At 47.1% G+C, this 21,169-nt stretch overlaps 1 protein-coding gene and 1 long non-coding RNA gene across 3 annotated transcripts in view; one reads left to right on the top strand and one right to left on the bottom strand.

The window, feature by feature from the left end:
* The window catches only part of Abcb9 (ATP binding cassette subfamily B member 9), a 31,353-nt gene extending 16,435 nt beyond the window's left edge, over window positions 1-14,918 (top strand). Inside the window, exons 9-11 of the mRNA XM_035443323.1 lie at window positions 2,701-2,860; window positions 4,574-4,710; window positions 13,832-14,918. Coding sequence (XP_035299214.1) covers window positions 2,701-2,860; window positions 4,574-4,710; window positions 13,832-14,092 — 558 coding nt within the window. The 3' untranslated portion in view covers window positions 14,093-14,918. The remainder of the gene's footprint in view (window positions 1-2,700; window positions 2,861-4,573; window positions 4,711-13,831) is intronic.
* LOC113835485 overlaps window positions 4,013-21,169 on the bottom strand; it is a 35,373-nt gene continuing 18,216 nt past the window's right edge. The window contains exons 2-4 of one of the 2 annotated variants that reach the window (XR_004769521.1): window positions 7,718-7,897; window positions 7,223-7,443; window positions 4,013-4,684 (exon numbers count right to left, since the gene is read on the bottom strand). This is a non-coding gene — a long non-coding RNA (uncharacterized LOC113835485). Of the gene's footprint in view, window positions 4,685-4,955; window positions 7,444-7,717; window positions 7,898-21,169 lie in introns of those variants that run through there. The other variant, XR_003485059.2, reaches the window with a different exon arrangement.

Below are 21,169 nucleotides of genomic sequence, written 5' to 3'. Positions count from 1 at the left end.
AGAAGACTGTGTACATAATAAATAAATAAAATCTTAAAAAAAAAAAAAGAGTATAGCGATGGAGTTGGGGGGTGGGGGAGTGTGCCCTGGTGTCATGGTAGATGACTTGGATCACTGTTTTGCCTTCCAAATAAAAGGGACGAGGAAGCCAGGAGTGGTGGGGCACACCCTTAATCTCAGCATTTGGGAGGCAGAGGCAGGAGGATCTCTGTGAATTTGAGGTCTGCCTGGTCTACAGAGTGAGCTCCAGGACAGCCAGATCTACACAGAGAAACCCTGTCATAAAACAATAACAAAAATTTCCTATGGTACAAGTGTGAGGGACAGAGCTGGAATCCCCAGAACCTATGTAAATGTTGAGTAGAAGTGGCAGCCTGCCTGTGATCCCAGACTCAGATGGCAGAGGATCCCATAGCGAGCCCACCGTTGTACTGTGACTAGCCTCAGTGAATGGGGTGGAGAGAGGTAAAGGAAGACTCCTGAAATCAGTCTCTGGCTCTACACACATACCACACACACATGCATATATACACGTACACATACCACACACACTAAATAAATGTAATTTAAAATTTTCTTTAAAAGAAGGAAAAAGTTGATCCTGGCCTGATATAAACAGGTGTTCAGACTATGTACTAGACACCACCACCTGTCCAGGAGAGCCCTTCCCAGCCGGGGCTGTGTGTGTGTGTGTGTGTATGTGTGTACATGTATGAGCAAATGTGTTCAAATGTACATGTGTGCATTAACAGGGCTAGAAACCAAGGCCCTAGGCCTCACGTTATATCTACCACTGAGCTAGCTGAGCTCTAGCCTCTATGTGGCGGGACCCACAGGCTGGGAAGTCTCCCTGCATTAAACATATGTAAGCAGAGATGGGTGCAGGTGGGCGGTGTCCTAGTATGTGACACACTGGCCTGCAGTCATGAGTACTCAGATTCCCTGACAGTATCAGTCCTAGCTCTGCTAAGTGGTGAATGTGCGGAAGTAGCTTTTTGTGGGCTTTCTCACTTCCTGATGACTAAAGACATCAAGCCCCATTTATATGCTTATTAGTCATCTGGTTTTCCTCTGGGGAATGCTGTCTCCTTACTTTATGCCTTTTAAATTATCAAAGGCACAATCTGTCAAGTGCCACTCTATAGCACTTAGTGATTTAGTGATTTTTCTCATATTGTAGTGATTTTTTCCTTTTTTCATTTTCCTGTATATGTTTCTGTGTGTATGCATGTTTGCATGTGTGGCATACATGTGTGTAGGTGTACATGCTCATGTGTGAGGGTGCATGTGGATTTCTAGAATCACCCTAGATCACTCTTTTACCTCATAATTCCAAGCAGGATCTCTCAGTCAAACCCAGAGTTCACTAGTCTCACTAAGGGACCTGCCCTCTGCCTTCTGAAGCTGGAGTTTCATGTAGGCCTTCCTGCCCACCCAGCACCAATATGGGTCCTCCAGTCTGTGCAGCAAGCTCATTAACCACTGGGCTGCCTCCCCAGCCCTTTAGTGCATTTTATAATAAAGACAGAGAGTTCTCCTCCATCTCCCCTTTCCAGCTGCAGCTCAGGGTTGTTCAATGAATTCCTTGCCAATTTATTTCCTGTCTTTATGTAAAGCTGTCAGTATTTAAAGGCACAAATAAGCAGGGTGGTGGTGGTGGTGGTGCAGGTGGTGCAGGTGGTGCAGCACACCTTTAATCCCAGCACTCAGGAGACAGAGGCAGATGAGTTCAAGGCCAGCCTGATTTACAGAATGAGTTCCGGGACATGCTCCAAAGCTACACAGAGAAACTGTGTCTCAAAAAACCAAAATAAATAAACAAATAAAGGCACAGATACAATAAAAACAAAGAAAAACATGTATTACCACATCAATTGCCTATTTAACCAATCCCCAGCTTATGGGCAGCCAAGTTGTTTTCAGCCACTCACTTCACAGTATGACAATATGCTCCCTCTTGTTTATGTTGTGTGTGTTGGGGCCGTGCACACATGGCCACACTATACATATGGCGATCGGGAAAACTAGTGGGAGTGGATTCTCTTCTTCTGTGTGGGTCCTGGGGATTGAACTCAGATCTTCAGGCTTGGTGGCAGGACCCTCACTCACTGGGCCATCCCACCAACCCTACTGTTCTTTTTGTGAATCAGAATCCTAACCCAGATCACAGGCCATCCTGGAGACTAATCACGGCCCTCTGGAGGCTCAGACAGGAGGGCTCTCAGGATTTCAAGGCCAGCCTGATCTACACATTGAGTTCTATGCCAGCCTGGATGCCAGAGGAAGACCTTGTCTCAAAAGGGCGTGCATGGGTTGGGGGGGCAAGAGGCAGAGTAGAATTAGGGCAACTGCCAGGGAGGTTTGCTGTGGCTTCCTGTACCCTCACTTGGCAAAGTCACAGAGCTACCCCCTCCCCCACCGTCCCCGTCCCGTAGTCAGGGGGAACCTGGCTTAACTCAGAGCAATAAGATCTGCTGGCTCCAGATTGTCATTCTAGGAAGCCTGAGGTCTAGGAGGGTCTGGGTACCAAGGGCCCCTTCTAGGAAGGAAGAGGCAGTCGAGTGCAGCCAGCATGCAGATCAGGTTTCCAACCTGAGACTCCTGGCGTCAGTCAGGTGGGGTTGGGGGGTGCTGCCAGTGACAGCTGGTGGCTTCATCACCAACCTCTCCTAGCCACCTTGCTCTCCCTCCTCCTCCCAGATCTCTCTGGTAAGCCAGGAGCCTGTGTTGTTCGCCCGCTCCATCACAGACAACATCTCCTATGGCCTGCCCACCGTGCCCTTCGAGATGGTCGTGGAGGCTGCACAGAAGGCCAATGCCCATGGATTCATCATGGAGCTGCAGGACGGATACAGCACAGGTAGGACAATGCCACTCTGAGTTAGGGACTGCCCATCGATGCACCCATGGCCCATCACTTCATTTTCCTTCCATCAACATGAAATTCACATCACAGAAACATGAGCATGTCAGTTCACCTCAGTGGCATGTCATCTTTGATAAAGGTCATGTATAACACCAGGCATGGTGGCACATAGATCTCTGAGTTCCAGGCTTGCCTGGTCTACATAGCAAGTTCCAAGTCAGCCAGGGCCATGTGGTGAGACCCTGTCTGAAAAATGAACAAACAAGGAGCTGGAGAGATGACTTAAACACATTGCTGCTCTTGCGGAGGACCAGGATTCGATTCTTCGGACCCACACAGAGGCTCACAGCTGTCTGCAACTCCTGTCCCAGGGGATCCAATGCCTGTGGCCTCTGGGGCATGTGGTACACAGGCATACATGCAGGCAAAACATCCACACATAAAGTAACAATTTCTTAGGGTTTTTAAAGTTATAGTTTATATGCATTGGTATTTCACTTGCACGCATGTCTGTGTGAGGGTATCAGATATTGGTGTTATAGACAGCTGTGAGCAGCCATGTGGGTGCTGGGAATTGAACCCAGGTCCACTAGGAGACCAACCAGTACTGTCAACTGCTGAGCCAGTGCTCCAGCCCCTCTTGTTTGTTTGTTTTTAAATATTTTTATTCTACCTGTTTCTCATAGCATGTATCTTTTTTAAAGATTTTATTTATTATGTATACAACATTCTGCTTCCATGTATTATCTGTACATGAGAAGAAGGCACCAGATCTCATAAGGGATGGTTGTGAGCTACCATGTGGTTGCTGGGAATTGAACTCAGGACCTCTGGAAGAGGTGTGTGTGTGTGTGTGTGTGTGTGTGTGTGTGTGTGTGTGTGTTGTTACTAGGGTCACTTTAAGATTTATTTCTTTTGTAAGGACAGCTTTCAGGAGACATTTCTCTCCTTCCAGTCTTCTTTGGGACTCAGACTGAACTCACTGTCAGACTTGTGCAAATGCCTTGACCTGCTACAACGTCTTCCAGCCCTTTCTTGGATTTCCTGACATTTCTTATTGTGTAGCCCAGGCTGGCCTTGAGCCTGCATTATCCTAGTTTCCCAGAGCAGACAGCAGGAATTACAACCATACACCTCACCATCACACCTGGTCTTTTATGTCTTTATTCCACCCTTTTATACACAAAGTTCAGCCCTTTAATTATGCACCTGGTGGCTTTTGTCCTTAGCACATCTTAATGACCTTTCATATTGGTTCAAGGACCTGTCCCGCCCCACCTGCCCCTTCTTTCCTCCTCTTTTGGCTTTTATAGTGATTTACTGATCAGTTTCCTATTGACAGACACTTGAGTTGTTCTTCTTAATGTCTGTCTTGGTAGTGACTTTGCTTGAGGCAGGCTGTGATGGTGACAGCAGAGTGTGTCAGGGCAGACTGCACAGTGGCGTTACCCAGTGTACACTCCAGAAGACTGCTCCCTGCCAGCCACAGAGCAGCAGCAGCGCAGTGCACTGTCATGCAGGGCACCAGATGGTCACGGGGTGGGGGGTGGGGGGGGGGAAGACCTGCATGCAGTGTGGCATCTCTTCCTGAGCTGCCCTCTGTGGTGGTCCCAGCTGGGGACCTCAGAAATGTCTGTACAGCTGGTGCCCCAGTTGACAGGGAGAAAGAAGCCTCGTAATAACTCACCCTGTGCCTTCTCCATGCAGAGACCGGGGAGAAGGGAGCCCAGCTGTCAGGTGGTCAGAAGCAGCGGGTAGCCATGGCGAGGGCCCTAGTGAGGAACCCACCTGTGCTCATCCTGGACGAAGCCACTAGTGCTTTGGATGCAGAGAGTGAATACCTGGTAAGTAGACGTAGCGGGGCTGCTGGAGAGAGGTAGTGGCAGGTGCCTGGCTCCCTGAGAGCTGGCTACAAGTCGCAAAGGGAAGCAGAGAGTTCTGGGCATGGCCACTTTGGGGCTTGGGCCACCAGCTCTAAGCAAGCTACAGCCAAGTGACATGGAAAAACAAAACGATGTCACCACCCTGCAGTGTCCTGTGTCCCGTCCCTCATCTCCCCTCCCCCCCCATGGTCCCTCTCTCCTCCCCTCTACCTTTCGTGGCTTTTGTTTTGCAGTTCAGGGCTCAAACCCCAAGGCCTGGCACTAATTCCCCCTCCCCCAACTTAACTTTTGAGTTGGTGGAAACCAGGGTCTGCTAAATTAATCCATTCCAAAAGGGTTTTATCTCTTAGTCACAGCTTCTTTTTTGGTTTTTCGAGACTGGGTTTCTCTGTGGCTTTGGAGGCTGTCCTGGAACTAGCTCTTTTAGACCAGGCTGGTCTGGAACTTACAGAGATCCGCCTGCCTCTGCCTCCCGAGTGCTGGGATTAAAGGCGTGTGCCACCAACGCCTGGCCTAGTCACAGCTTCTTAAGTCTGGCACAGAGGTGGGCAAAGAATGACCCTTGGGATTTGAAACTAGCTTTCAATATCACCACAGTTCTAATAAGGCACACTTATTTCCAGAAATTCTCATTCACAGTTCCTTGTTAGCTAAGCATGACATTTTGTGCATGTGGGAGCCACACATTATCACATTTTGTAATGTCCCTCACAGCTAGGAGGTCATTCCCAGGACCTGATATAGATGAGGCAAGGTAATAATAGATAGATAGTCTTAGGGGAGGGGACTAGCTGGCTAGGCCATAGAGGAGACAGTGAGCCTGCTGCTGTGTCTTGATAACATTTACATGTGGCATGTAGTAAGTTCATTATATTAAAATAAGTAAGGATGCCAACAATGAAGGAAACATTTTAAACAATCAAAAGTTATTGTTTAAAAAACCAGAGCAGGCTGGGCGTTGGTGGTGCATGCCTTTAATCCCAGCAGAGGCAGGCAGATGTCTGTGAGTTTGAAGCCAGCCTGGTCTCCAGAGCAAGTGCCAGGATAGGCTCCAAAGCTACACAGAGAAACCCTGTCTCAAAAAACAAAATAAAACAAAAACAAAACAAACAAACAAACAAACAAAAAAAAACCCAGAGCAGTCATGTCCCTGTGTTTATCATTATTGGTATTCTGAACTGTATCGTCTTAGATCTCTGGGCTTTTCTTTGGCCAGCTTGCTCACATGGGGCAGCTGACTAGTGAAGACGATCTGCCATCCACATTCAGCTCTGGCCTGTGGACGCTGGCCTGGCCTGCTTTGTTTTGCTGCCACTATAGCATGTTTAGTTTCAAAATGTGAACAGAAAATCGCATCATAAAGAAATCAGCTAACAACAGTACAGGTTCCCTTGATCTCCTCAGCATGCGTCACCGTGACCGTGACATAAGCAGGGTGGGGGCCTGTTAGGATTATGGAGTCACACTCATCACAGACACAGGATCCTTTTACTTGAGTGGCAGAAATGGAAGTGGGACTCTGGGGGAGTCACTGTAGTATTGTCCATTTCCTTTGCATTAGCAAAATACAAGTATTGTTTAAATTAGTCCCAGTTAACTGTAGTGTGGGACAGTTTAGACACTGATTTAATCAAGAAACCGCAGTACTTAGGGGGTAAACTTGGTAAAAGCTGCTGCTGCTGTTAGAAACTGCTGTATGTGTCCTCAAATGTGTGCAGGTGTTATAAAGAGTTACTAGAGTAAATGGGGTTCAAGGTACTTTGTAAACATCTGAGCATATGATAGGGCCTTTTATAATGTTTAGATCACTGTTTCTATTGATGTAAATTGGTTGGACTTTGAAACATATAGCCCTGGCTTGCCTCAAACTTCTGGAAATCCACCAGGTCGTCATTCCCCCCACATCCCCCTCCCTGCCCAGCTACATTTTTTTTCCTTAATAGGAAAATGTTTGTTTACTTTGGCTGTGAGAATTCTAATCTAAAATATCGATACTCTCCACATTGGAGGGCCTTTTTAAAAAGGAAATTAAAATTAAGTTTGGTCAAGTTAAAAACAAGGTTTTTAAAACCAAATTATACTAAATGCTGAGAAAAATATTTATCACAAAGACAGTGAAAACATTTGAATCTTTTAAACCAAAACTAATTTTAAGTAAGGCGGGGAGGGGTAAGCAACCAGTCATAAAAAATATGACTAGCAAAAGAACAATTTCCTCATTTGTGACTTCATTAAAACAAAGATTAATATTTTATCACTTAGGAGTAAACCAAGTGAAATACTAAATATCATGAATGATTTAAAAAGTCTAATTATAGCTGAGTGGTGGTGTCGAACACCTTTAATCCCAGCACTCAGGAGACAGAGGCAGGCAGATCTCTGAATTCGAGGCCAGCCAGGGCGATTACACAAAGAAACCCTGTCAATTATAAGAGGATTTAAGAAATATACAAATAGAGAAATGTTGCATTACCCCGGGGCACTGGCTGTCAGCAGAGTTGGAGATGAGTGTTGCAGGCATTGTGAGAGATGTTCACCTGGGTCCTGTGGTGGAGTGAGGCTCGGGCTAGTCTTCCTCCGGAAGAGTGGACTCCTTTCTTTCAGATGCTGGGTCATGTGCATGGTTGTTTTCTTTAGTGGAGATGGCACATAGGCTTCTGTGAGGCATTAGTGGATGTGTCCCGAAGCACAAGCCTTAGAACAGAGCCAGCTCCAGTTAATTTTGACAATTAGTTGTTTACCTAATAGGTCACATTTTTAAACAGACTTAAATATTTGTCCACTTGGATGAGTTCCTACTCATTATGTAATTGAGTAGGAATGATTCTCAACTGAATTTCTCCTGTAAACACAGGCTTTTCCAGTGGAAAAACATAAAAGACAAAGCCTGAGAGTATATTAAGTATCACATTGATCAAAGAGAAATACAAAGTTCTTGTTTTCTAAGCCTTTGTAAAGAAAACCTTACTTGGGGCTGGAGAGATGGCTCAGCAGAGATGACTCAGTGGTTAAGAGCACTGGCTGCTCTTCCAGAGGACTGGGGCTTGGCTCCCAGCACCCAAATGGCGGCTTCACAACCATCTGCAACTCCAGTTCCAAGAGAATCTGATCAGTCGCCTCCTTCTGGTTTCCTTGGGCAATGTGTACACTGTGAACAGACACAAACTCAGGCAAAATACTCAGACTTTGTATTTTGTTCTAGGATAGTTCTCTATGTAACCCTGGTTGTCCTGGAGGTCACTATGTAGACCAGGCTGACCTCCAACTCAGAGGTCCTCCTGTCTCTGAGTGCTGGGACTATAGTTTGTACCACCACACCCAGCTCATATCCTTTTTTAAAAAAATCTCAACTTTATAAGCAGAATGAAGCAATTTTGTCCACATTAAAATTGTAACATTTATATTACAATCAACTTAGTTCTAACTGTAGCTAATTTTCAGTCTTCTGCATACATTAATTTTCAATCATTATTTTATCCAATCTATATTACCTTATAAAGTACTTTTGAGTCCAAAATCATTTTTCTTTACCCTCCCTTTGACCAAAATTACATCTCATACCTGTACTTTTATCACTTAAAAAACTTGATAGTTTTGTTTTCACTGTTATTATTTCTGAAACAAAATTGTTGGACACCGATTCTCACTATATTGACCAGGTTGGCCTTCAGCTGAGAGATCTGCCTGCCTTGCCTCCTGAGTGCCGGAATTAAAGATGTGTGCAACTATGCCTGACTAGAAAACTTTTTTAATGAGTTAATTTTAAATGAAAACCTGAGGAGCTATATGTAAAACAGAAAAAATACATAGGGTATTTAACAGCTATGAATAGTCTGACCTCCCCTTACAGTATGTTAGATATTTTGTGTTTAAAAATAAAAATGTGAATAACAGTCCCAAATATATTAGTAGGCGACAACCCACTAAGAATATCTACTATAGGGCTGGAGAGGTGGTTCAGTGGTTAAGAGCACTGACTGCTCTTCCAGAGGACCGGGTTCAGTTCCCAGCAACCACATGGTAACTCACACCTCTCTGTAACTCCAGTCCTAGGGAACCTGAAAGGCAGGTACGCAGACATACAATCAGGCAAAATACCAATGCACATAAAAGTAAATAATTTTTTAAAAAGAATATCCACTATAAACTCCTAGATGTCTTTGTAAGCCTTATAGTTTTTTTTTTTTCCCCTCTCCCCTTCAGATGTTTGCAGTTGACTTGTTTTAAAGAGGCAGGTGTGGTCCAGAATATCCATAGAATGCTGTACTATCTAAAGTATAGATGAGCCACCCTTTCTGTCTTAGCCCTGAGAGACACTGCACTTGAGCTGGATAACCATTTCTGAAAATGAGTTTATGCCAGACAGGGCCAATGAGATTACCAGAACTCTATAATCATGTAGCTCTTGTTTTTAAATTTAAATTTTAAAACTCATATTCATTGTCCCAAAGAAAAATCTAGGGCCACCAGCCACCCCCATTTGTTTTTCCTAAGTGTCACATTGAATAAATATCTTTGTCCTTTGTCGTTTAATTAGCATACTAAACATGTAGTCAAGTTTTCCTAGCCTATTGGAGTTGGGATGTTTTCTCCCTTAAAATTTTAGTATTACATGAACCGAAAGGAAGCTGGGGGATAGAGAGATGGAAGTCTGGCTCCCCTTCCAGAGGGACCCAGGTTTGATTCCTAGCATCCATATGGAGGTTCACAACCACCTGTAACTCCAGTTCCAGGGTACTCAACACCCTCTTCTGGTTTCTGAGGGTACCAGGTATATACATGGTGCACATACATACATGTAGCCAAAACATTCATACACATAAATTTTTAAACATCTTCAGTTTCTGTGAGGACTTATATCTATCTGGTCTTTACTGCATCACCAGAATACCCGCATTTAGGAATCTGTACACGGGTAGTATCTGCACATTCATAATTTAAGTACACATGCCAAAAATAAATTAACACACAATAAAAATTTTGTTTTACATGAACATATGAAAACAATTCATACACACACACACACATACACACACATACACACACACACAGAAGGTAGGGATGGCTCAGCTGGCTGCTCTTTCTGAGGACCTGAGTTCAATTCCCAGCACCCACATGACAGCTCATACCTGTCTGTAACTCCAAGATCTGATAACATACCCTCACACAGACATACATGCATGCAAATACCAATGCAAATGAAATTTTTAAAAAAGTGTGTTGCTCTCACAGAAGGCAAGAGCTCCATACCCAGCTGGGTTCAGGGCAAATGACCACTCGTAACTCCAGCTCCGGGGGATCTGATGCCCTCTCTATACTCTCTATATATGACTTTTTAAAAAACTTTAAAAGTGGGTTGTGATGGGGCATGCCTTTAACCCCAGGAGGCAGGCAGATCTCTGAGTTCAAGGTCAGCCTGATCAACAGCCACAGCTACACAGGGAAACCCTAGCTCAAAAAAAAAAAAAAAAAAAAAAAAAAAAAAAAAAAGGTAGTAGATTAGATGTGAGAATGGCTTGGTGGTGTAAAGATCACCAGGTGAGGCTGATGTTGATCATGGAGCCTTTAGTAACAGGACTTCCTCTCAAGATTAAATCACTGAGTGGGGAGGAGATGCCTCACTGATGAAAGTGTATGCATCTAAGAGAAAAATGGAAAATAGTTTGGGATCAGGCATCGTCTGGCCCAGTGGCAGTCTGCAATCCTGTCCCTGCTTGGGACGAGCTGGGCAACACAGGTGTGACCATGCTGCCGGTTACCCGGCATTGCTCACCACTGACACTCAGGTGCTGTCTCTCCTCAGGCATTCCTAGAGGCCCTTGGATCAGGAATACTTCTGTGCAGTGTAAAGTTTAAACACACATCAGCTAGGTTTTTGTCTGTTTTGCACACCAGTGAACTTAGGGAATACTAAATGGGTCTCCAGCCAGAAAAAAGCAGCAGAGGTAGGGGCAAGGCATGCTCGGCAGGGTGGACCACAGACCGGGGTACTCTTCAGTGCTTCAAGGTGGAGCTCAGCAGCAAGGCAGAGGCATAGAGCTTCAGGGACCTCAGCTCAAAACCCAGCAGGTCTGCGACTTCACTGCTGAAAGGAACCTGAGGATGGGCTGGTAGAATAATTTGTTTTATTTTGTTTTTCAAGACAGGGTTTCTCTGTGTAACAGTCCTGGCTGTCCTACAACACTATCTATAGACCAGGCTGGCCTTGAACTCACAGAGATCTGCCTACCTCTGCCTCCCGACTGCTGGGATTGAAGATGTTTGCCACCACCACCCAGTGAATAAAGATATTTTAACATAGGTTTAAACACAGGGGTTGAAGCCAGGCAGAGGTGGTACACACCTTTAATCCCAGCACTTGGGAGGCAAAGGCAGGTGGAGCTCTGAGTTTGAAGCCGGCCTGGTCTTCAGAGCTAGTTCCAGAACAGCCAGAGCTACACAGAGGTACCCTGTTTCAAAACAACAAAAAATTGTAAGCCTCCCTCAGCTAGATAGGAACAGCAGTGTGTGTCTGGAAACAGCAGTGTGTGTCTGGGACAGGGTGCCCCCACTTTCCCCTGGAACCATCTTCTCTGCTGATTCTGGAGTAACCTGGAACATTTCCACAAATGGGAGAGTCAAGGGTTGGAAGGAACAAGTGCCTCTTCCCTTTATTAACAGGAACAGAGAGAAAAGGCTTCCAGAAGCAGAAGCCACAGAACAGAATTGGGTGATTGAGGAGAGTCAGGGGACAAGGTCAAATGGCAACAAATCAAAGTATTACAAAGGAAACCAAAGCCTCAGATGCCTGAAAGCGAACAAAAACTGAAAACAAGTCAGGCAGTATCCAAATGCCTTTAAAAAACCAAACCCAGCATTTAGACCAAATGCCCCACAGCAAATAAAATTGATGCTGTCATTCACACTCTAGAAGCAAAGTCCAACTAGAAAGGGGTCGACCACAGGAGCGTGGATAACCAGTCCAGACACACAAGTGCCGTGGGCCCAAGCAAAGGAGGCCTGAGAGCACTCCAAGGGGACCGACACCATACACCTGAGGAGGAAAAATGCTGGATGGCTTAGACTCAGTGGGTCCCTAGGGTACCTTGTTTCCAACCAGGTTACTCCTCTAGTAGAAAGTGAATGGTTCTTGGATCCCACACTGGGTACCATAAACACGGCTCTTACCTCTCAGGGAGTCAGTTTATCCTGGAGCCAATATGAGGGACCACAGCCTGGGCACACAGATTATCCCAAATTCCATATTCCCACATGGAAGCTGGTTCATGAAGTTTTTATAGTAACAGGACAAAGAATGTCATAAATCAAAACCTTTTTCAAGGGGCTGGAGAGATGGCTTAGTGGTTAAGAGCACTGGCTGCTCTTCCAGAGGTCCTGAGTTCAATTCCCAGTAACCACATGGTGGCTCAACAACCATCCCTGATGAGATCTGGTGCCCTTTTCTGGCGCACAGGTATGCATGCAGGCAGAACACTGTATATATAATAAATCTTAAAAAAAAAAAAAAAACCTTTTCAAATACATTGGTGGAAACACCAGAGAGAGAGGTTACAGCCAAGAGGAGAAATCTCAGCTTCTGTTAGTCACAGGATGTTATATGTGACACAGAGGTGGGCAAAGAATAGTAATTTAGGGGGCTAAAGCTACCCCAAGACAAACTAATCAGGCTCTGGACTGGCAACATTCTAACCCTCCACATCACTGCAGCTCTAATCAGACATTGCCGACATAGATTCCCTGGAACCCTCATCCAGTGGCCACGTCTTGTTGCTGGTTATTGCCCATGCCCATCCTGCCAAGGGTCCATCTACTTTACACAGATGGTTACTGACCTGGTCCCAGGCAACTGATCTAGACACTGGAGTTACAAAGATAGGCAGATCAGATAAGACCTCAGTCCCTATGGCAATTCCAGTCTCATGGGACAGACAGGTCACAAACAAGGAAACAGCCTGGGTCTCCCTGTGGCCTGTGCTACAGAGAAAAACTGTCAATCATAAATGCTGGTTATAGGATGGGCAGCCATTGTCCAGTATACACACAGCTGGGCTTCAGTGAATGCCTTGAAGCTAGAGACAGTTGGTGCAGAGAGAACAGGCATTTAAAGGGGCAGCAAGGGAGGGAGAAGGGGACAGAACTGGTGCAGAATGGCAGAGACTGTCCAGCAGTAGTGATGGACATTAGGATTGTGACTTCCCTCAGAGGGTGGTGACAGGACTCCCTCCATCTCTGTGATCATGTTCTAGAACAATGGCTGTCAGGTCCTTCCGAGACATCTGTGGTTGTAGGAGCTAAACGTATACTGCAAGAGCAAGAGGGGCGCATGTGTTGAGTCCTTGTTAGGAAATGCACTAGGGCAGGGTGTCGGGGGCCTGTGGCAGGTACTGACTCAGAGAGGAAACACACCAATGCTGGTTGCTCTCAGAAAGGCACCCAAGGGTCACTGGGGGTTGCACTCTGTGGCACTCACTGTAAGTCACCTCTTAGCTAAGACCTGAAAGCAAAGGACCTAGCTTGGGGAGCAAGGGCAGCAGGGAGACATTCAAAGCTCCAGGTCAGTGGGAGTGGAGTGAAAGGGCAGGAGGATGTCACGAGGCCATATTCACCATGAAGCTCAACAACCAATGCCCACAGATTGTCCTCCGACCTCCACACACGTTCAGTGTCATGTGCACACAGACCGTGCAAGCATTTGTATAAGGGGAAGGGCTAGCAGGAAAGCTGGAGTCATACAAGTGGGAGTAAGGGGAAGACATTAACAGCTGCCATAGCTTGAGGGCTGCTCAGGACTGGCTTTTCTTGCCCTGGGCCTTGGGGCTGTAGGGTAATATCTCCGGTTCCTCGTGTATCTCCTTAAGTTAGCACCTGGGCTGTCTGAAATTCCTGTCTGAACCCAGGAATTGGGTTCTATCTTGGCCCTCATTTACAACCCACAAATTGAATGGCAGATGACAGCAGGGGTAGGTGCAGGTAGAACAGGGCTGGAGGAGGTGGGGGGTGAGAGGTGGGGAGTTGGGGGGGTGGGGGTGGCATGTGCAATGTTGTGCGGCCCCTGAGCCTTTTTGTCCTCTGTTCCCTGCAGATCCAGCAGGCCATCCATGGCAACCTGCAGAGACACACGGTGCTGATCATTGCACACCGGCTGAGCACCGTGGAGCGGGCACACCTCATTGTAGTGCTAGACAAGGGCCGTGTGGTGCAGCAGGGCACACACCAGCAGCTTCTGGCACAGGGTGGCCTCTATGCCAAGCTGGTACAACGCCAGATGCTGGGGCTCGAGCACCACTCGGACTACACAGCTAGCCACAATGAGCCACCCAGCAACACTGAACACAAGGCCTGACAGCCAGGCTGTCCTGACACTGGGCCCCACCCCCACCCCAGGCTGCAGCACTGGAGGCGACCTGCCAAGTCCCATTCTTGCTTCCTGCATCTTGCCTCCTTCCACCTGCTCCCCAGGCACCTACCAGCTGCCATGGGCAACCCCCTTCTACCGTTTCCCTTCTTGGCCCCTCCAGGCCTGCCAAGGTAGAGCAGCCTTTTTAAACCAAGTCATCAGGGTGTTTACTGCTTGATTCAACGCACTCCAGTCAATTCCTAGATTTCAAAAACACTTTTCTTTTTGGGACTGGCAGTGAACAAGCTCACTGAGATGAACTCAAGACTTCTGAGCCAAGAGTGCACGACCCTTTCTAGCCACCTGGAAGATGCCTGGGAGAGAATTAAGCAGCACCCTTTGCCCCTCTGGAGAAGTGGCTTACTTGTCCCCTAGGGGGACACAAGGGTTGGCCTTCCATCCTTCCAGTCTCCCTGCTCTGAGTCAGGCCAGGGGTGGGCAGGAGAATGGGAGGGGGATGACTGCCCATCACTCCCTGCCAATCAAAGCCAGTCTCACTGTGAACCACCAGGAACCTCAGAAGAGGAGGGGCTGGCCAGGCCTGGCGGGCCTTGGGGTGCCCCCAGCCCCATACCCAGCACTTGAGCCCTTCATCCTTTCCCCTGGCTGGCACCTTCCCTTCACATCCACCCCTGCTACTCTGCAGAAGACCCTTGTTTGTGAGAGATGTTCTCAGATTGGCTGAGGGAGACCAAGGCAATGCAGAGGGTCTGACTTTGTCCTGGTTTTAAGATTTGGGGAGAACTGGGTCAATAAAGTGTACTACCTCTGACCTCTACCCTGTTAGGTTTTCCTTGATCTGGCTCTCCTCTAGGCCCTGCGCAGTGCAGACAGGCACACAGGCACTTTGGTGCTGTGTCTTGGAGCCCAGTCTGTGCGTGTGTCAACTGTCTCTGTGGGGCCAGTGCAGTAAAGCTGATAGTATGCAAATACCAGGGACCTCTGTGCTTCCATGACAACTAAGACCAGCTGCACCATCTGTTTCTGTCTATCAGGGTGAGGGCCTTCCACACCCACCCAGTCTGAGGTAGAGAACACTATCCAGGAGTCTTGATCCAGTTAAACAAAAGATAGGATCTGTTTACCCCAAATTTGTGAACCAACCAGCCTCCCTGTCTTTGTTCAAACTGACCAACCCTAAATTAGGGGAGGAAAGTCCCACCTTGAACTTAATGCGCTGGTTCACAGGTAAGGGGGCTCCCCCGGAGAGGAAGCCTGCCCTTTTGTCTCAGGCGAGGAGGGTGGGGAAGCGAGCCATCTGGGAATTTTATCATCTTTATTACCTAGTCATGACCCCATCTGTCTGCTCACCAGGGAATCTAATTTCTAGTTCCTCAACACTGAACTGTGGGAAAGAGAGGCCTGGCCTAGGGAGGGCCTGTGCGTGATTTAGCTTCAGCTTCAAGACAGCATCTCTCTACAGTGAACCAACCTTGAACTCATGACCTCTGGGGTCACAGGTGGGTATTGCTATGCCCAGGAGTCGAATCTGATGGATGCAATTCTTCAGCTGAGATCCCCTCTTCTCAGGTGTGTCTAGTTTGTGTCAGGTTAATGAACACTAGCCTGCACAGGTGTTAGCTGAATCCTTGCTTTGCCTATGGTGACTATATTTTGTAGATGTTTCTTTAATATTGTAAAGACCCAACCAGATACATGGATAAGCTAAATCATCCCAGAGAGAGCTGAGGTTGCTGAGGTGTGCTCCCACTCAGTTTCTCCATCTATAAAAAGGGATACACTCCAAGAACTTCCTGCCTCTGTGCTCTAACCTAAATGGGGCCTCTGGGGTGGACATAGGTTATTTGTTTCCTCTTGTTGCTGCAGCAAATGTAGAAGCGATATACAATCTTATGGTTTGGAGGACCATAAATCTAAGGCAGGCCATCTTGGGGTCCTAGAGGTCCTAGAGGAGAATCTAATGTACCCCTTCCAAATTCTGGTGAGACCTGAGTTCATTGGCTAGTGGCTCCATCTCTCCAGACTCTACCTCTGTCATCACCAGCCTTCTCAAAGTCCTTGGTATCTGGGGTCTCCCTCTGCTTTTATCAGAACCCGACATTGCACTGGGGTGGCCTGGGTGATTCAGGGTGCGCTTACCTTGAGAGCCTTGACTTAGTCATATTGTAAAGGCTTTTCTTCTACCTAGGGTCCATTCACAGGTTCTGGGTACTCAGCATGGGTATCTTTTGGGAGCATCCATTCAGCTCACCACAAAGGGAAACCTGCCGCCAGGGTCATGTCAAACTCAGAACGCATCTGGATTTTAGAACTACAAGCTGACTAAGTTGGGAATACCAACCATAGAGTGCAGGGTGTCTGCTGCTCCCCACAGATCAAGGATAATGCACCAGAGTTAAAAAGAAAACCTCAGGACAGGCAAGCTGTAAAACTCAAAGCAGCCTGGTGGAGGATAACCCAGCATTTTAGAGGGCAGCCACTTCAGAGAAAGGGCAAGGGAGCCCAGAGTACCAGGAAAAGTGTGCTTTGGCTCTGGCTAACCCTGAAGGCAGAGGAAAGGGAAGCTCTACCCCCCAGAGCAGTTCTTCCTGAGAACAGTCTGCTGCTTCACCACACACTGGCTCCAGCTGCCTCCCATTAGCAGGAGCCATGACACAAACCTGGAGGGGTCTTTGGCCACAGCTAGTGACTGCATCCTCAGGGCTATGCCTTCCTGCTCCCCCAAGTCCCTGATGTTTCTAGATCAAGGAGTGAGCTGCTGTTAAGGGGCTCTGGTGTGAGGCAGGCACCTCTGCCGCTCTCCCAGCAGCTGTCTCCTAGTCCCTCCCAGGCTGTGGGTCCAGGACTCTTCCCTCTTTTTGGCCAGGTGCTCAGCTCCAACACAGTTTATAAAACCAAGCCTAGCAGTGAAGCCTTTGCCCATAAAAGAACTTTCTGGAGACTGAGCTAGATACTTTAGAGGATAAAGAGTATGAATTTGGAAATAAGTATTTTACTTGGGACCCAGTTTAAGCTTACAGAAATGCCATGCCAAAATCTTTACATAGCCTCACACTCCCCTAACACATGACAGGTTCATCTCTCCCAACTGGGGCCAACACACACAAGGACAGTCACTAAAATTCCAAGCCTGTTTGTGCTTTATCAGTTTTTCTACCAATGTCTTTCTGTTCCAGTGTTCAAACCAAGGTGCTAAGGTGCATCTGATGTTTCTCAGTTGAAGGAAAAGGCATATTGTATAAAATTCATCACAGCGATGGGTTGGTCACACAGTCTAATTCCAGGACAATTTCACCACCCAAAAGAAAACTCTGTGCCCATGAACCCCACACCTCCTCCTCTCCCAGCCCTTCAAGCTACAGGCTATGGACATTTTGCACAAATCATACAACAAGGGGCCTTGTGTGCCTGGCTTCTCACTTACTCAACATCATGTTTCCAATGTTCATCCATATTGCAGCATGAGTCAGAACTTTATTCCTTTTTGTGGCTGAAGAACAGCCCATTGTAAGAAGAACACACTCCGTGTGTCTATTCACCCGCTGGTGGACATCTGGCCATCTCCACCCTTTGACTATTGTGAACAGTGCTGCTGTGGGCATTTGTGTGGACATTTGTGTTTTGTGCAGATGGGGTCAGAGGGTGGCTCTGCTAACAACTTGCAGACACACCCAACTGTTTTCCACAGCAGTTGCACCAGTTTACACTCCCAGTAATAAGTAGGGTGCAGTGGCTCATACCTGTGACCTCAGCCATCAAGAAGGTGATGCAGCAGGAGTGTCTTGAGTTCAAGGCCAGCCTGTTTAGTCTCACTACAGTGTGAGACTGTCTCAAATTTTTAAAATAAATAAAGGCAAACACTCCAACAATGATGCCCAGAGGTTCCAGTTTCTCCCTGTCTCCTCCAGTGTTTGGTGTGCCTGTGTGTATGTGGGGTGCACACATGCATGCACACACATGTAGAGGCCTAAGGTTAATGCTGGGAACCATTGAGTCTCCAACCCAGAGCCCCTCTATATGACTAATCCTTATAGCCAGCTTGCCCTGCAGAACCTGTCTCTCCATTCCAAGGCTGGAATGGCAGGAAGGCCACTATGCCCGCCCTGGTATTGACATGGGTTCTGGGGGCAGGGGCGTCTGTCCTCATGCTTGAGCCTTATGGGCCAGTGTCAGGACAGCAAAATGATGGTTAAAGTAGCACGGGGTGAGGAGGTGGGGAAACTTAATTCAGTAGTTCTCTGGCTCAACCCCAGAATGCAGGGAAAGGCGCTTTAAGACTTTAAAAAAATTAATAATTAATAATAATAGGGTTTTTAAATTTTTTTATATATTTGAATTACAAACAAGATTGAATTACATGACGATCCCAGTTCCCTTCTCCCTCCCTTCCTCCTCTACCACCCCCCCAACTAAAATCCTACCTGTCATATGTCCTTTCTTCTAATCTACACCTGACTCAACCTTTCTGCTTCCTCATGACCTCTGCATCCTTCCTTTTCTTTCCTTCTCACTCTTGTAGCTTCCTCCCCCATCTTCCAATGCTCTCAATTTGCTCAGAGGATGGTGACCCTTTCCCCTTCTCCAGGGGACAAAGTTTGTCTCTTTTAGGGTCTTCTTTGTTTACTAGTATCTCTGGCAGTGTGGATTGTAGGATGGTAATCCCTTACTCTATGTCTAAAATTAATAGGGTTGTTTTTAAAGACAGGGTCTTGCTATGCAGTCCAAACTTGCTATGTGGCCTTAAACTCACAATCCCGCCTCAGTCTCCAGAGTGCTGGGGTTCAGCCCTGCCCCTGCCTAAGGATGACTGAATTTGCAAGGCCTGGGAACCTGTTGTGTGTCTTTCAGTCTGTGTTTGGAAAAGTGCAGGTCAGTCTTCTGGGAACTGGCATTATCTTTCTCAGTGGGAGTACTGGCAACTTGAATACTTACTTCCTGGTTATGCATTATGCCAGACACTGAGTTTGAAAGAAAGGTGTGGTACAGGACATGCGGTAGAATGTAATCTGGGGAGATGCTGAGTTTCCGAGAAACCTGATCCCCAACACCAAGGACACACAGAGAGGTGATCAGAGAGCCCATCAGGGGCTCATGGGCATCTGCTGTGAAAGCAGCTCTGGCACTCTTGCTCTCACCACGCAGCACTTTCTACCAAGCAAGACGTGCTTTCCTCGATCTCTGAAACCACAACACATAAAAACATTTCTTTTCATGATAAACTAACTTGATCTGTAGTATCATGTGTGTTGGTACATGCCTGGAATTTCAGCACTTGGGAGGTGGAGACAGGAGGAAAGTCATGCTTGGATACATAGTGAGTCTGAGGCCAGCATGGGCTAGCTGAGATCCTATCTCAACAGCAGCTTAGAGAGTACACACTCAGAGAGGGATTTGTCTCTGAGGTTTGCCAACAGAGCATGAAGGTGTTGTTCAATCACTTACTTACCTCATTAAGAATAAAAATAAGGGGCTGGAGAGATGGTTTGGTGGTTAAGAGCACACCTGCTCTTGCAGAGAGCCTGAGGTGCCCAGCACCCACACTGGGTGGCTTCCAGGCTCATGACCACCGACAGCTCCAGCTCCAAGGGAAGGCACTGTGCTCATGTGCACAAATCCACACAGAGGCACACATGTACACATAATTTAAAAACAACAGTGGGCTGGCGAGATGGCTTAGCCTTTAAGAATGCTAGTGGACTTGTAGAGGACCAGGTTTGGCTCCCCACCCCCACAGGACAGCTCACAACCATGTGTAACTAACTCCAGTTCTTGAGGATTGGGTGCCCTCTCTGGCCTCCACGGGCACTAGGCATGCATGCGACACATGCATACATGCAAAGCTTATGCACATAAAATAAAATGAATCTTATATATTTATATATATATGGTGGCCAGATGGCTCAGTGGGTAAAGGCCTACCCAAGAAAATGCTTAAAGACCTAAGTCCCCAGGATCTTGTGCATGGGGATAAGAAAGAAATGACACCCCACTCCCAACCCTCACCCATCAAGTTGTCCTCTGACCACCACACAGTGCTGTGGCATATACACAGAAACAAACAAATAGATAGTTTGTAAAAACAAACAAAGCCCCCCAACACCTGGGAGGCAGATGCAGGAGAATATCAGTAGGCTAGCCTGGGCTACCTTGATGAACCCATTCTCAACAGCTGTCCTGGGTGCTGGCACGTTTGCTGAAATGTTCTACAAAGCATTTTGAATATTCAAATGATTCATGGATGTGGGGGATTGAGTGCTAAGAATCTGCACCAGCCTTCTGGATTTTTTGTTCTGTAAAGACTTTTGGGAGAAATGGAAATCAGCCCCACTGACTCCACTGACTGAGTAAAGACATCACGGAGCCCATGGGAGCAGGCCTGTCCCACAGGGAAGCTGCAGCCTACCATGTCATTACCCGGGGGAGTCCTGGTTTCCTCTACAGTCTGCAAAGTGAACCTGGATTTCTAGGACATTCCAGAGATGGGTGCCAGGGTAACGCACACCTTATAATCCCAGCGCTCGGAGTATCATCAGTTAGAGGCCAACCTGGCCTATGTAAAAGGTAGATCTACGTTAGCCTGGATTACATAGTGGGGCTGTCTCAAAACAAAACAAAACAAAACAAAACAACACAACAAAAAATAGTAGCAACAAACAAATTTCAGAGATGGAGGTCAGCAGTAGTGTTTGCATGCTTTTAATCCCAGCACTTGGGAAGCAGAGGTAGTCAATCTCTGAGTTCAAGGCCAGCCTGGTCTACACAGAGTGAGTTCCAGGATAGCCCATTCTACACAGAGCAAGCCTGTCTTGGGAGGGGGGGATCTAGATTGGGACCAGCAAGATGGCTCAGTGAGTGAAGTGGGAGGAGCTTCAGCCTAGGTTCTGCCTAGCAGTAAGATCATTGATGATGGTGATATCTCAGATAACCCAGTCCCTGTGGGTCAGCCGCTCCACACTGAGGAACTAGAGATAACTGTGCTGAGTCACTAGCCAGGAAGCGCAGAGGAGGAACACCTCCCGCCTGGGGCTTCCAGTGGCTTTGGTTGGTAGACTGGAGAGGCTG

This window comes from Cricetulus griseus, chromosome 4 (assembly GCF_003668045.3).
Source record: "Cricetulus griseus strain 17A/GY chromosome 4, alternate assembly CriGri-PICRH-1.0, whole genome shotgun sequence".
Classification (NCBI taxonomy): Eukaryota; Metazoa; Chordata; class Mammalia; order Rodentia; family Cricetidae; genus Cricetulus; species Cricetulus griseus.
Note: the sequence above shows the minus strand (reverse complement) of the source record. Positions and strands in the feature narration are given on the sequence as shown.